Source organism: Camelina sativa, chromosome 15, assembly GCF_030686135.1.
Source record: "Camelina sativa cultivar CO46 ecotype springtype chromosome 15, ASM3068613v1".
Classification (NCBI taxonomy): Eukaryota; Viridiplantae; Streptophyta; class Magnoliopsida; order Brassicales; family Brassicaceae; genus Camelina; species Camelina sativa.
In genome coordinates this window covers 7,184,200-7,198,779 of record NC_141894.1, presented here as the reverse complement: position 1 = coordinate 7,198,779, position 14,580 = coordinate 7,184,200, and the positions used below count along the sequence as shown (strand labels likewise).

Here is a 14,580-nt window from a genome sequence, read left to right as displayed (position 1 = left end):
TATATATATATAGAGAGCGGGACGAGTTTGGATTAATATTAATATAAATTTAAATTTATCATTAACTGTTACAACATAGTTTAGAAAAACTCGCCCACGGTATACCGCGAGTTGCAATCTAATTAATTTTTAAGACACTCATTTTAAGGTTCAGCCGTGGAGTGAGAAATATCAATATAAACATAGTTAGTGGAGTTTTAAATTAAACTAATATTAATCTAAAGTTAAAATACCTATTAAGGGTTGTTTAATGAGGTTCATCATTTTTTTTTTTCAACACCATCTTATTTTCACTTTTTACCACTTCATATCATCTTATTTTTCCTTCACCTAATAATTCAACATTCATACAAACTTATTATGCAATTTATCACACTTAATCATGATTTCCGAGATATTATTATGCAGTTGAAAGAAAATCTTATCTAAGCACGAGTCATATTAAAACACTTTCACCAAATATGTTCAAAAATTAAAATAAAAACAAACAACAAACATAACAATTTCTCATACATAAAATTACAAATTTAACAATATTAAACTTACAAAATAATTACTTTTTTCAGATCATCATATTTAGTATATGATTTTACTGCATAATGATTTATCCAAAAAATATTTTAAAACAATCATATCAATTATATTTTATTCTAAAATTATAATATATATAAAAGAAATTTCAACCCGTGCTCTAGCACGGATCCTAATCTAGTTAGTTGTATATCTATAGAAGAACTTTAACTATTTTATTAGTTTTATTAACTTTTTTAGTTGTATCTAGGATTTTAAGCCAAATCAATTAGAGAAAAACCATGTCTTTTTTTCAACATCATTTTCATAAGTCAAAACCATGTATTTGGATTTTATTCTCAAAGCCTATTTTCCCAAGGAGATGTTTCTTATTTTTAAAATTTATAACGAAAGAATAATTAAAAAACCCCCAAAATTTCAAACGTCAAAAACTATAAAACAAATCTTCAAATCAATTACCAATCTTGAATAGTGGTGTTTCCGTAATAAAGGTATAGTCAAGGGATTAAAATCAACCAACCATACACTTATCAATATATTAATTAGAAGAGAAGTTATTGATTCTCATTGCTTTGTTTAAGGATACCACATTGGATACTAACATCCAATCACTACCATTCTGGTTGCTATGGAGACTATGGAAAAGCAGAAATGATCTAGTCTTTAATAAAAATTTTACTACAATCAGTAAGATCACCACTCAAGCTGCCGTGGATACAAAAGACTGGCTGGAAAACACAAGTCTAGGAACAACCAGTCGGAACAACTATGGTCTCCTCAAAGACACAAAAAATGGTCCAAACCAGAACCTGGCTGGGTCAGATGCAACTATGATGCCTCACATCATGAAGGTGCCAGAGTGTCGGGAATGGGTTGGATAATCAGAAACTCCAATGGTCACGTACTCCATTGTGGTATGGGAAAATTTCAAGGACGTTTTACACCAGAAGAAGCAGAATGCTCTTCCCTCATTTGGGCAATGCAATGTAGTTGGGGGCTTGGTTACAGCTCAGTGATCTTTGAAGGAGATAATCAGAATATCACTCATTTATTGGTGCAGGATAGACATAGTCACAGGTTACAACGTTACCTAGATTCAATTCGGCAATTGCAACATCAGTTTAGTTCGCTTAAGTTCTGTTTCCATCCCAGAGAACAGAATCAATGTGCAGATCTTCTAGCAAAAAATATTGTAGTATCCCCAGTGCCATGGGAAATCTTTATTAATCTATATACTTATTTAATCAACCCTTTAAACAAATAACCCTACTCCATGTAAAATATTATACAAAATGCCACTGTATTTTAATACAAAATATAATAACAAAATCTTAATATTTATTTGTTGTAACCTGAAAATGATTATCCAAAAAATAGTAATTATTAATTTATTAGATTACAAGAAATCATTAATAAAATAATTCGAAATTATTTAATAAAATGATAATAAAATTATTTCGAAATTATGTAATAAAATAATTAAATAGATTCTATTTATTGTTTCAGAAATCTTAGGAAACAATAACAAACTATTTAGAAAATTATAAAACTTAAATTTATTTATAAAACTAAGATTTAATATTTACATATCTAAATCATTTAATAATAACAAATATATATATTAAAATTAGGATATAACATTGTTTATATTTTAAAATATATCTATATACTTATTTAAGCTATGTTGTTAAAAATTTAACCAGTTCTTATGTGACATACTACGAAAATGCTATTATATTTTAATTATTCTAATAACTAACAAAAGAAAAGTTTAGATTTGTTTACAAAATAATAAAACTCTATTTATTGTTTCATAAATCTTAGGAAATAATAACAAACTATTTAATTGGCTAAAACTTAATTGTTTATACACAATATTCACTATATAAACAATACTAAGTGTATAATATTAATAATATACATAACCTAATTGTAATTTTCACCTATAAAATTAATATACAACATGTTATACCAATAACTTCAATTTGTAAATTTGGTATATTAAGATCTCTAAACACGATCAGATCAATTTGTAATACCAAATCACGGGTCAATACATGTTTTGTTGGATTTTTTGGCTTTACTGAATGTATAATTAACGAATTTGATATTGCACCAAACCAAAATAGGAATACCAACTACGGGTCGAAATCAGAGTATGACCTTAAGTAAATTAAATATATGATTTTATAAAATGTATAGAATTAATAAATTTTCTACTATTATTTTGTAACAAACAAATCCAAATTTACATAAATATTTCCTCACGCTGGTAACATTATTCTACAAAATATTAACGTGTATTTATGAGTCGGGTAATAAAACGGGTAATGAGAAGGGTAACGAGACGCTCAAAAATTAAATTAATATCCAATACTCGATCATTATTCATGGATAATATAACTATTATACTCTTCACTCGATCCTAAAGCTGCGGGTACCTTTTTCGGGATGGATACAAACCGAAAAACGGGTCCAATACGAGTATCAGTAGTAGTTTTCATGCCTACCTATTAGTAGTTTAATATGAATCAAAATTCACCATATAGTACTATATTATATAACATGTAAATGAATGATACAACATAAACATAATATTAATAAATAATAAAATTAAAAAAAATTATCCGTGCTACCAACACGGATTATTATCTAGTTGCCATGTATTTCTACAACACCTTGTATTTCCGCTACTTAATAAAATCATTGGAAGAAAAAAAAAATATATATATATATATATATAACCGGTTTGACTTGTAGTAAAAAACCCGAAATTTCGGTATACTTAAAACCGGTTTGACTTGTAGCAAAAAAACCGAAATTTCGGTATACTTAAACCGGTTTGACTTGTAGTAAAAAAAACCGAAATTTCGGTAATACTTAAACCGATTTATCAGAAACGCTCTTTGAAGAAAAAAAATCTGAGTTTCTTCTTCTCTTCTCTTGTCCACTGAAACGCGTTTGGAGAGAGGAGAAGGGTCAAAAGGGATCTGAAATCATATTGGCTTTGGGAAATTGAAGGAAGAAGAATAATGGGTTTCATCGGAGACACTGTAGATTCAATCAAATCTATCAAGACCCGTCAGCTTCTCTCTCAGGCTATCACTCTCGGTTCGTTTCTCTATACGGCCTTGATTCTAACCTCCTTATCTCATCTGTGTATTATTATCTAGAATTCACCAAAGGTTACATCTTTGAGAAAGCTTTGATATGATAATTATGATTTCTTGATTTTGTTTTTTGGTTTTAGGTATGATCGTTACATCTGCATTGATAATTTGGAAGGCATTGATATGTGTCACTGGGAGTGAATCACCTGTTGTTGTTGTTCTCTCAGAAAGCATGGAACCTGGCTTTCAGAGAGTAAAGTCACTTGATGTTTTTGAGTTTGAAAGTAGTTTACTTGTTGCTGTTAGATTATGTGGTGGTTCTTGGTTTTTAATTTGAGGCTAATGTGACAGGGGGATATATTGTTCTTGCGGATGACTAAAGAGCCTATTCGAGCAGGCGAGATTGTTGTTTTTAGTGTTGATGTAAGTGTCTCTCTTTGTTCTGTTCCATCAATTTACAATCTTTCTTTTAGTTTCGTTTCTCTTAATTGATTTAATTGCCTTTGATGCTTCTTCTTTCAGGGTCGTGAAATTCCCATTGTTCATCGAGCCATCAAAGTAACTTTTTCTCATTATCATCTCTGGACGTTATTTAACTTGAATGTTCAGGATACTTACATTTGATGTCTTACTCTTTTCTGTTGTTGTTGTTGTTGTTGTTGTTGTTCTTTTAACAAATTATAGGTTCATGAGAGAGGAGATACTAAAGAAGTTGATGTTCTGACAAAAGGTGCTAGTTTTGTTGCTCTGAATGAATAGCCCTTTAACTTAGTAGCCAATTCGTGGATTAAATGACACACCTTTGCGTTTTCTAGGTGACAACAATGACATTGATGACATTGGTCTCTATGCTGAAGGACAACTTTGGCTTCATAGGCATCATATCATGGGCAGAGCTGTTGGGTAAAAACACTCTGTTCCAACAATATTTTGTACTCGTTGATGAAACTGGTATGAAAAGTTCAGTAGTGGTAAATGGTTCTCTTTTGGTCTTTTTCAGGTTCTTGCCTTATGTTGGATGGGTGACTATTATCATGACTGAAAAGCCTATCATCAAGGTACAATCTTCTAACACGGCCTGGGGTTTGTCATGATTTCTGACTTTGAGATATATGTACTCACTATTAACATCTTGTTCCACCTTTCAGTATATACTCATTGGTGCATTGGGTTTGCTCGTTATCACATCCAAAGACTGAGACTACAAAAAAAAGGCTGGTCGTTATTAAAGAAGTAGTTTCTGCAACGCTCAGTTCACCAATCTTTCTAGCCATCATCTTTTGGTGACTTTTTAAACTGTAGAATCATATAAGCCACTCTTTTTATAAAATGTAGACAGTTTTGCTTTTACTCTTTAAATCAGCAGTGACAATTTCTTAAACAGCGTTCGTCTATGAGGTATAGTCAAAGGGACTAAAAATCAAACATACTCGTCAATATTTTAGACCGGTTTGACTTGTAGTAAAAAAAAACAAACTTAAACCGATTTATCAGAAATGCTCTTTGAATAAAAAAATCTCTGTTTTCTTCTTCTCTTCTCTTCTTGTCCACTGAAACGCGTTTGGAGAGAGGAGAAGGGTCAAAACTCAACAGGGATCAGAAAATCTCTCAAATCATTTTGGCTTTGGGAAACTGAAGGAAGAAGAATAATGGGTTTCATCGGAGAAACTGTAGATTCCATCAAAGCTATCAAGATCCGTCAGCTTCTTACTCAGGCTATCACTCTCGGTAAGTTTCTATATACGCCTTGATTTTAACTTCCTCATCTCATATGTGTTTAGTATCTAGAATTCACTTAATGTTACATCTTTTGATATGATAAATATGATTCTTGATTTTGTTTTTGGGTTTAGGTATGATTATTACCTCTGCATTAATAATTTGGAAGGCATTGATATGTGTCACTGGCAGTGAATCACCTGTGGTTGTTGTTCTCTCAGAAAGCATGGAACCTGGCTTTCAGAGAGTGAGTCACTTTGTGGTTTTAGAGTTTTAAAGTAGTTTACTTGTTGCTGTTAGATTATGTGGTAGTGGTTATTGGTTTTTGATTTGAGGCTAATGTGACAGGGGGATATATTGTTCTTGCGGATGACCAAAGAGCCTATTCGAGCAGGCGAGATTGTTGTTTTTAGTGTTGATGTAAGTGTGTCTCTCTTGTTCTGTTTCCACCATATTTACTTACTATCTTCCTTTTAGTTTCTGTTCTCTTAGTTGGTTTGAATTTGCCTTGTTGCTTCTTCTTTCAGGGTCGTAAAATTCCCATTGTTCATCGAGCCATCAAAGTAATGTTTCTTTACATTTTCTCATTATCATCTCTGACTTGACGTTAGTTAACCTGAATGTTCAGGATAGTTACACTTGTGATGTCGTACTCTTTTCTGCTGTTCTTCTTCTTTTAACAAATTATAGGTTCATGAGAGAGGAGATACTAAAGAAGTTGATGTTCTGACAAAAGGTGCTACTTTTGTTGGTCTGAATGAATAGCCCTTTATAGTAGTAGCCAATTCATGAATTACTTGACACACCTTTGCATTTTCCAGGTGACAACAATAAAATAGATGACATCGTTCTCTATGCTGAAGGACAACTTTGGCTTCATAGGCACCATATCATGGGCAGAGCTGTTGGGTAAACTCTCTAATTCAACAAGCTTTTGTGCCCTTGTGATCTCATTGAACTGACTGGTATGAAAATTTCAATAGTTGTAAATGGCTCCCTATTGTTTTGTTTTTCAGGTTCTTGCCTTATGTTGGATGGGTGACTATTATCATGACTGAGAAGCCTATCATCAAGGTACAGTCTTCTAACACGGGCTGCGATTTGTCATAGTTTCTGAATTTAAGATATATGTACTCATTATTAACACATCTTTTTCCATCTTCTCTTCTTATAGTATATACTCATTGGTGCATTGGGTTTGCTCGTTATCACGTCCAAAGACTGAGACTACAAAAAAGGCTGGCCGTTGTTAAAGAAGTAGCTTCTGCAACACGCATTAACCAATCTTTGTAGCCATCATCTTTTCGTGACTTTTAAACTGTACAATCATATAAGCCACTCTAAATATAAATATAGACAGTTTTGCTTTTACTCTTTTAATCAGCAGTGGCAATTTCTTAAACACCGTTGTCTATGAGTTCCACTCAGGTGGAGATTTTTCGAATTTTTTGGGAATCCTAATTATTTAAAGAAGCTCTGAACATTGATTTAATTCTAATATAGGGGGCAATCTGAAAAGCGATTGAAATATAATAAGTAAAGGACCTGAAGTGTAACTTATGCCTGAAGATTGTAGCTTTAAGCCTGAACTCATATAATCAGTAACGCAATAAAACCAATGAGGGTCTAATATTTTAAAATGTAGATTGAATTTCTCACATTTATCTAAGTACATGACATGATAGCCATAACAGGCGACAAAACTATTTTCTTTTGTTTGTTTAACAAAGAAAAATCAGTATACTAATGTTTTTACATTAATTAATCACACGATCATTGATTAGTATACTAATTCAGTATACTAATGTGTACCAATGCCACTTTAATTAGCTGGTCAATGCATCTAATTAACATTAGTCACACGATTGAATCGAATAATATAGGATAAATAATAAACCTTGAGGTCCTCCAACGACTAGGACTTGAATAAATAAACAAAACACAACGTGCGGGTCAGTACAAGCCATGGCTAACACGATCATCTATATACATATGGTTATAACTTATATGTTCTTTGAGTGATTAATTCGTGGAATTAAAGAAAAGAAAAAAAGAGATCCAAGGATGGGGAAAGATTTCAAGAGTATGGTGACACGATGCATCTACGTCGGAAAAGAGAACGATAACGTGAAGAAGCTGGAAACCGCGACGGAGGAGCTCAAGGATCTACGCAACAATGTGATGAAAAGGGTCAAAATGTATGAAGACCAGCAGAAGCTGAAGCGGCTTGAGAAAGTCCAGGTCTGGCTTAGACAAGCCGACGTAGCGACCAAAGAAGCAGAAGATATGTTGATAAGGATGATGTCTTCTTCTTCTTCAAATGGATCGAGCATGATGAGTTGTCACAAGATGGACAAGAAGCTTTGCAAGAAGCTGAAAGAGGTTCAGGAGATAAAGAGCAGAGGAACATTCGACGTGGTGGTTGAGAATAGTGGCATTGGTGGATCGATGATGGTTTCGACCGTTGATAGAGATGATCAGACGGTTGGATTGGAGGCGGTTTCGGGGCTAGTGTGGAGGTGTATGACCGTGGATAACACCGGGATTATTGGGTTGTACGGCGTGGAAGGTGTTGGGAAGACGACGGTGCTGACTCAGGTCAACAACAGGTTGCTTCAGCACAAGTCAAATGGGTTTGACTTTGTGATTTGGGTGTTTGTGTCCAAAAATCTGAATCTTGAGAAGATTCAGGACACGATCCGAGAGAAGATAGGGTTTCTTGATAGGTCGTGGACAAGCAAGACAGAGGAAGAGAAAGCTGGTAAGATCTTCGAGATACTTAGCAAACGACGATTCGCTTTGTTCCTCGACGACGTTTGGGAAAAAGTCGATCTAGGTAAACGATTACTTCTGATCCATCCAAGAAACTATATTACTTGTAAACCAAGTTTTCTTGAGTTGCCCTAGTCTTAATATGGTTCTAATGTTTAGGGTTTTAAATTTGTCAAACAGTGAAAGCTGGTGTGCCACCGCCGGACGGACAGAACAGATCGAAGATCGTGTTTACAACCTGTTCGGACGAGGTTTGTCGGGAAATGGGAGCACAAACTAAGATCAAAATGGAGAAGCTGCCATGGGAGAGAGCTTGGGACTTGTTTAAGAAGAATGCCGGAGAAGAGACAGTGAAGAGCCACCCGGACATAACCAAAGTTGCTCAGGAGGTTGCAGCCAAGTGCGATGGCCTCCCGCTGGCTCTGGTCACAATTGGCCGAGCCATGGCTTCTAAGAAAACACCTCAGGAATGGCGTGACGCTTTGTACATCTTGAGTAACTCTCCTCCCAATTTCTCAGGTCCATTATTTTTAACATATATATTACTAGTTTATTACTCTTTTAACTCTTAGGCTTCATTTTCGTGTGTATATTATTATTAACTAAGGTTTTATATAATTCTGTAACAGTTCTCAAGTTACTGGACAGGAACTAATATGGACACTCGATAGAGGTATTTTATAAACTTACGGCATGTTTAAAAATAATTAGTTTTTTTCTGATATTCAGATTAACTAGTCCATTGACTGCTTCATCAGATAAAATTGTATATACTTTTCTTAAAAACTCATTTCTTACTTCGTTTTCTTCTTTTTAGGAATCGTGTTGTGCATGGAGAGCTTAAAGATACATAGTTGCGTAGATTTTGATTAGGGAGATTAAATCATTGTACGTAATTCATTTGTGTATCTTTATTTGAGAGTTAAATGTGTTATATATGTCACCGCCTAGAGTTTGAAGAACTTGGTTGAAGGCTTGCAATATTTTGATGGTTAATTATTGGTTTTTGTATTTAATTTGTCATTTTTCTTGGTCGAAAAAGTTTAATTCTCGTGAATATAGATGACGTCTCTCTAAATTATGCGCACATGGATTAATCTGTTTACGAGTTTATCTTCTTTTCGTTATTATTGATCTAAACAAAATCTCCTGAAGATGCTTCTTAATTAGCTGAAGTGAGAGTTAGGCAGGAATTTAGGTCATATACTCATAATAATAAAAAATATTATGTTGTATTCATCACGGCACATGCTTTTTTATCTGTTTTTCCTTTGTATTTTTCTGGAAAGTTCAAATCATCAATTTATATTCACTAATCACTATATACTTTAATATGCATTGATGTGTGTAGTCAGTAGTCACTAGTTAGCATATATCATTGGAATGTTTATCTATAATAATAGTGAAAACTGAAAAGCAAGTTAATCATCAAGACAATGAAGGAAAAGAACCTGAAATTAATTCTTTGAAAAGATTGATTTAGAATTAGGAAAAGAAATCAAGCTTCAAAAGGAGTAGTTTTCAAAAGAGAACAGTTTGTAAATCTACACAAACATATGCGTATCTAATGATTTAGCACTATAAAATAATGTTTATTTCAATAAAAAAAGCTTATTCTATCAAAAGTTCAATGTATCTAGAGCCATCTTCAATCATAAATTATAAATTATCATGCATATACGTATCTATATATATATCTTCACACTAATCATCACTTTGGAGTACTAAACCATCAGAAAGCAAGAAAGCATTAGAGTTAAGGAAACTTCATATGGATCAACGTTTTTCCCACCTCATATTTTCTGCTTACAGATCTTCTCCCTACGAGCCGAGGAAGTCCGGAGAAAAGGCGAAGAGAGCACCGTCTGTAGAGAAAAATCCGGTTAGGAAGTCAGTGGTGAAGGAACGTGATATCAACGAAAGGGCAGAGGCATTTATACAGAAATTCAGAAAGCGGCTTCTTCTCCAACGTTTTTGAAATGACTGTCAACAACAACAACAATGCCCAAATCTTTAACTATTAGAATTATCATCACCTAGCGTTTTAACCCGGGAGATCGTAAAAAATCTTGGGATTGTATGAATCATCTATGTATGATTAAATATAAAAAAAGAAGTACCATAATGTGTTTTTGTATAAAGAAAACACAGAATAAAACAGTCTTAAAGAAAAACTTTCATACAAACATAACACAAATATTAATGAAATTTATTGTCTAAAAGCATACACAAGACACAGTATCATAATAACTCAAAACCAGCTCGAATTTTGGTTTTTACTGAAGCTTCTTGATCCCAGGGAAAGAGGGAAGGGTCGAGATGAGAGCATCATTGTATCCTACACAGGCTCTCTTCCATATCAGTAAACGAGAAAACATCCATTACATGTTGAAGTTTTAAGATAAACGAGGAAAGGTTAAAGAAGAAGAAAGAGTTGCCTCCATCTTCACGGAGTATATTTTTGACAATCTCGCCGGTGACATCAGACTAGAAGATTCCCGCAAGCAAATTGATCAAAGAACAGCATGAGAGGTCTATGTGTACTTATGTGTCATATTCTTTAATGCTTCTCATGCATGGTTTCAAGTTCAGTTTTTGCTTGAATGAGTTACAACGCTACTGGAACATTCCCACGTAATCAAACATTTACAACGCTACTGGAACATTCTCCCCTCACCCGTGAGCCTTAGGATTTCCTTGTCAAGGGTATGGATGTTCAACTTGGAGTTTGGCCAGACTAGGCAAACCTTTGTAAGCGAATTTATATTAGAACATAGAGACCTAGTGGAAGTTCTAAGTTCTCTATTAATTAGAACATACAAAACCTAGAGGAAGTTCTAAGTTCTCTATTAGACCAAAACAGAGAGCCCAATGTAAAGGACTCTCTCATAAGTTAAAACAGAGCTTATAACATGAAGCGGTTCAGAAATGCACGATGGACGGAGACAGTATAGAGCCGGCCAAAGGTACAAGCAAGCCAAGCTGGTGCTTGCGGCCGCCAAAATTATATGTATTTAATCGGCCCAACTTTCACGTAAGAGTCACTAATTCTACTGGAAACCTACTTCTAACAAAAGGACCCGGTCACAGTTTTGAACCACACATGGTTCAATTTTTACATTTTTCCTTTTTTAAAAAAAAATTAGCCAATTTTAATTACGAGATTGTCTAATTCCTATCTACTGTCGATCGTGGAGATCGAGCAATCGTCTGCAGCTTTTGCGGCTCTGTTCTTACCGTTGAGATTTTATTTTACATGTTATTATAAAACTCTTTTGTAAAGTTTCCAAATTTGATATAATGTTAACTCTTTTGAATACATTCAGAATTTGTTAAATTCCGTCTTTCCAGACTAACTATATATATATATAATTGAGGCCTTGAGGGAGACGAAAGCTGAAAATCAAACCCAACCCTAAAATATATTGAGAGCTCAATGAAAATACCGGATCTTTTGAACGACGATTTGGTAGAGGAGATACTCTGTCGCGTTCCGGCCACATCCATGAAACGGTTACGAGCTACTTGCAAACGATGGAACCGTTTATTCAAAGATGACAGGAGATTCGCGAGTGAGCACTGCGATAAAGCCCCAAAGGAGTCTCTCTTTCTCATCGCGACAGAGGAGTACAGGATTTCTCCGGTGACCATCAATCTTCCCCATGGAGATGTTCCTCCATCTGTAGAGATAAAAAGAGAGCTTAGCCTTCCTGATCCGCATTATAACAATTCTCAGTACGGTGTAATCACAGTCTGTCACTGCGACGGCTTATTGTTATGCACCAACTATAATTAACCGCTATAGAATAGTGGTTTGGAACCTGTTTACTGGTCAAACCAGGTGGATCGAAGTCCACAGCCAGAGTGCTATTTGCTACCGCAATTTTGTTCTCGGATACTACTACTACAAGCAAGACAAGAAGAACAAGTCATGTAGTAAAAGGTACAAAATATTGTGCTTTAATTATTATGGCCTAGATATAGAAATCTACGAGCTTAACTCTTGTGACTCGTGGAGGAGGATTCCTGATGGTGATCTCACTCCACCAGGCTGGGACGCTGATTGCTATCCCCACGCCGTGTTTTTAAAGGGAAGTTGTTACTTTTTTGGTATTGAGAAATCAAAGCCGCAACATCTTAGAGGCCTGTCATTGATCAGATTTGATTTTTCTACTGAGAAATCATCTCTATTTCTGCCTCTTCCCTGTCAGCGTCCAAGGTATAATGTTTCGAGTCTTTGCGTTGTTAGAGAAGAGAAGCTTTCCGTGTTTTTACAGCCCGATGTTGCATCCAAGGCTGAGATATGGGTGACGAGTAAGATTGATGAGACCACCACCAAAGTGAAAGAGGTGTCCTGGAGCAAGGTCTTAACATTGGATTTGAGCCCTGATCTTGACATTACGGAGGGTGTCCGCTTTTTGCTTGACGAGGATAAGAAAGTTGCCATGTGTAATGAGAGATTGCTAGAAGACCCCAAGTCCACCATCCTCGTCGACAAGATATACTTTCTCGGGGAGGATAATAAAGTCAGTGAATTTCGTCTTGGTCTGAATGATTCAAATGATTATGAAGAATGGCATTTGCCAAATTGGCCAATGATTCTTGATTACGTTCCAAGTTTGGTCCAAATCGAGCTACCAGCTGCTGGAGGCCAAAAAAGAAAAAGAGGTGACTAAACCAACCCTCTACATTAGCCCTGCGAATTCGGTTAGTTCGGTTCGGGTCGGGTCGGTTAGTTCGGTTCTCGGTTATTTACTGAATTTTCAAATTATTCCGAATATAACCGAATTAATAAACGGTTCGGTTCGGTTCGGTTACCGGTTATTTCGGTCATGGATTACTGCTTCCGAACTGAACCGTATTACAAGCCATGAACACAACAAATTATCAAAAATCACCCAAAATGTATACATAAGTTGGTCTTAACCACAAATAAGTTCATACTTAATAATTCAGTTCATACCACAGCATAAAAAGTTCAAGTCATAACATAAAGTAGAAACTAGAAAGAGTGGAAAGAGAGACACATAGATTGTTTCCTAGCCATTGTGATTGTGTGATCACTGCAACAAAATTATACAAAGACACAAGAATTATTGAATTACCACTAAAGCAAAGAATTTAATCGATAATGAATTAAAAGATTTGTAGAAGCTCAAGTGTGCCTACCTATAGTTCCAGCTTGAGTCTCTAACTCCACATGCAACTCACACAGCAGCCTGTGATTGGTCCAATTCCAAAGAAGAAGTAGCTACACAAAGAAACAAATATTCATAAGCTTGCATATGTTAAATATTAATACCACATGAACTGAATGAGATAATGTAAAAACAGATTCAAAACTGTAAATGATTACCTAATGAGTCATGAAACTCCAATTCTTCAACCATTTGAGCTAAGTTTGCAATCCTTTCAGCATTCATAGTGTTTCTCAGCCACTGTTGTAAACAAAGCAAAGCCTCAAGCATATTGGGTGTTAGGCAACTTCTGTAAGGGTCTAAAATTCTCCCACTTGTACTGAATGCTGACTCAGAAGCAACTGAAGACACTTGAATGGCAAGCACATCCCTAGCAAGCTCAGCCAATATAGGAAACTTCACACTATTACGCTTCCACCATGATAGGACATCATAATCCAATCCCAAAACATTTTTCATTCGTGGAACACGTTTCTCCATCAAGTATATGTCTAACTCGCTAGTAGCTTCCTCATTCGCAGTCTCAGTGTCCATCTCTGAATATAGAAACTCTCTGTCATACCCATCATCATCTGATAAATCAAAAACGGCATCACTTGCTTGTTCAGAATCACCCATGTCATTCTTGGATCCACCTTGAGAAGAGGTGCTTTGCTTAGCGACATACTCTTCATACAGATTCTTCATAACCATCTTAATTGAGGATCTAAGATGCTTACTCTCCTCACTGTCTTTACCGTAGAGCTTGTCGAAGCAAACAGATGCAAATTGCATCTTATTCCTTGTATCAAAGACACTTGCAATGATCACTAGTGGGTTCATGTTGATAAGTCCATCCCAATACTTTTCAAACTTAGTCCTCATCGCAATTGCTTGTTTCTGTAGGAGCGGATCATTGTGGAAGCTTAATGAAATGAGATGTTGCTCTATGATGATTATCTCATTGTAGCAAAGTGAAGAGGTCACTGTCTTCGATGCTGAAAATGCCAAAGTGCAATTGAAAAACAATTTCAGAAACTTCACCAACCTGTGAATTTCATCCCAGCTAACAGAAGTTGGAGGTCCAATTCTTTTCTCTCCCTCCTCTTCTATCTCCATAAAGTAATCATTGTACAATTTGTCTTCTGCCAACAATTTCTCAAATGCATCTCTAAACTTCAAAGCAGATGTCAGCATAAGGTATGTCGAATTCCACCTTGTAACACAATCGAGTGTAACACTCCCTCTTGATACCTTTCCAAACATAACTC

The 14,580-nt window shown here is 35.1% G+C and overlaps 3 protein-coding genes and 1 pseudogene across 4 annotated transcripts; all 4 read left to right on the top strand.

Moving 5' to 3' along the window:
• The first annotated feature begins 3,413 nt into the window (after positions 1 to 3,413).
• Positions 3,414 to 5,022, top strand: LOC104745881 (uncharacterized). The gene is made up of 8 exons (XM_010467249.3): positions 3,414 to 3,642; positions 3,782 to 3,894; positions 3,993 to 4,064; positions 4,164 to 4,199; positions 4,326 to 4,371; positions 4,457 to 4,544; positions 4,642 to 4,699; positions 4,790 to 5,022. The coding sequence occupies exons 1-8, from the start codon at positions 3,564 to 3,566 to the stop codon at positions 4,838 to 4,840; spliced, it is 543 nt and encodes a 180-aa protein (XP_010465551.1). The 5' UTR covers positions 3,414 to 3,563; the 3' UTR covers positions 4,841 to 5,022.
• A 146-nt stretch (positions 5,023 to 5,168) lies between these two features.
• LOC104745882 (uncharacterized) lies at positions 5,169 to 6,762 on the top strand. Of its 2 annotated transcripts, XM_010467250.2 has the most exons (8): positions 5,169 to 5,369; positions 5,495 to 5,607; positions 5,709 to 5,780; positions 5,888 to 5,923; positions 6,051 to 6,096; positions 6,182 to 6,269; positions 6,377 to 6,434; positions 6,535 to 6,762. In XM_010467250.2, exons 1-8 carry the CDS (start codon positions 5,291 to 5,293, stop codon positions 6,583 to 6,585), a joined length of 543 nt encoding a protein of 180 aa, XP_010465552.1. In that variant the 5' UTR covers positions 5,169 to 5,290; the 3' UTR covers positions 6,586 to 6,762. The 2 variants fall into 2 exon arrangements, with proteins under 2 accessions (XP_010465552.1, XP_087345154.1); XM_087489028.1 differs by lacking the exon at positions 6,182 to 6,269 and having other exon boundaries at positions 5,173 to 5,369.
• A 620-nt stretch (positions 6,763 to 7,382) lies between these two features.
• LOC104745880 (putative disease resistance protein At3g15700) lies at positions 7,383 to 9,148 on the top strand. Its single transcript, XM_010467248.2, has 4 exons — positions 7,383 to 8,196; positions 8,313 to 8,651; positions 8,762 to 8,805; positions 8,950 to 9,148. The coding sequence occupies exons 1-3, from the start codon at positions 7,425 to 7,427 to the stop codon at positions 8,785 to 8,787; spliced, it is 1,137 nt and encodes a 378-aa protein (XP_010465550.1). The 5' UTR covers positions 7,383 to 7,424; the 3' UTR covers positions 8,788 to 8,805; positions 8,950 to 9,148.
• Positions 9,149 to 11,568: 2,420 nt separating this feature from the next.
• LOC104748212 (F-box protein ETP1 pseudogene) lies at positions 11,569 to 12,808 on the top strand (annotated as a pseudogene).
• Positions 12,809 to 14,580: the final 1,772 nt, after the last annotated feature.

Excerpts from the sequence above, each read along its gene's own strand:
- LOC104745880 (XM_010467248.2), top strand. The coding sequence starts at position 7,425 with ATGGGGAAAGATTTCAAGAGTATGGTGACACGATGCATCTACGTCGGA. Across the intron at positions 8,197-8,312 it reads TTGGGAAAAAGTCGATCTAG|TGAAAGCTGGTGTGCCACCG; the intron begins GTAAACGATTAC and ends TTTGTCAAACAG. Across the intron at positions 8,652-8,761 it reads CTCTCCTCCCAATTTCTCAG|TTCTCAAGTTACTGGACAGG; the intron begins GTCCATTATTTT and ends ATTCTGTAACAG.
- LOC104745881 (XM_010467249.3), top strand. The coding sequence starts at position 3,564 with ATGGGTTTCATCGGAGACACTGTAGATTCAATCAAATCTATCAAGACC. Across the intron at positions 3,643-3,781 it reads CTCTCAGGCTATCACTCTCG|GTATGATCGTTACATCTGCA; the intron begins GTTCGTTTCTCT and ends TTTTGGTTTTAG. Across the intron at positions 3,895-3,992 it reads TGGAACCTGGCTTTCAGAGA|GGGGATATATTGTTCTTGCG; the intron begins GTAAAGTCACTT and ends CTAATGTGACAG.
- LOC104745882 (XM_010467250.2), top strand. The coding sequence starts at position 5,291 with ATGGGTTTCATCGGAGAAACTGTAGATTCCATCAAAGCTATCAAGATC. Across the intron at positions 5,370-5,494 it reads TACTCAGGCTATCACTCTCG|GTATGATTATTACCTCTGCA; the intron begins GTAAGTTTCTAT and ends TTTTGGGTTTAG. Across the intron at positions 6,270-6,376 it reads ATCATGGGCAGAGCTGTTGG|GTTCTTGCCTTATGTTGGAT; the intron begins GTAAACTCTCTA and ends TTTGTTTTTCAG.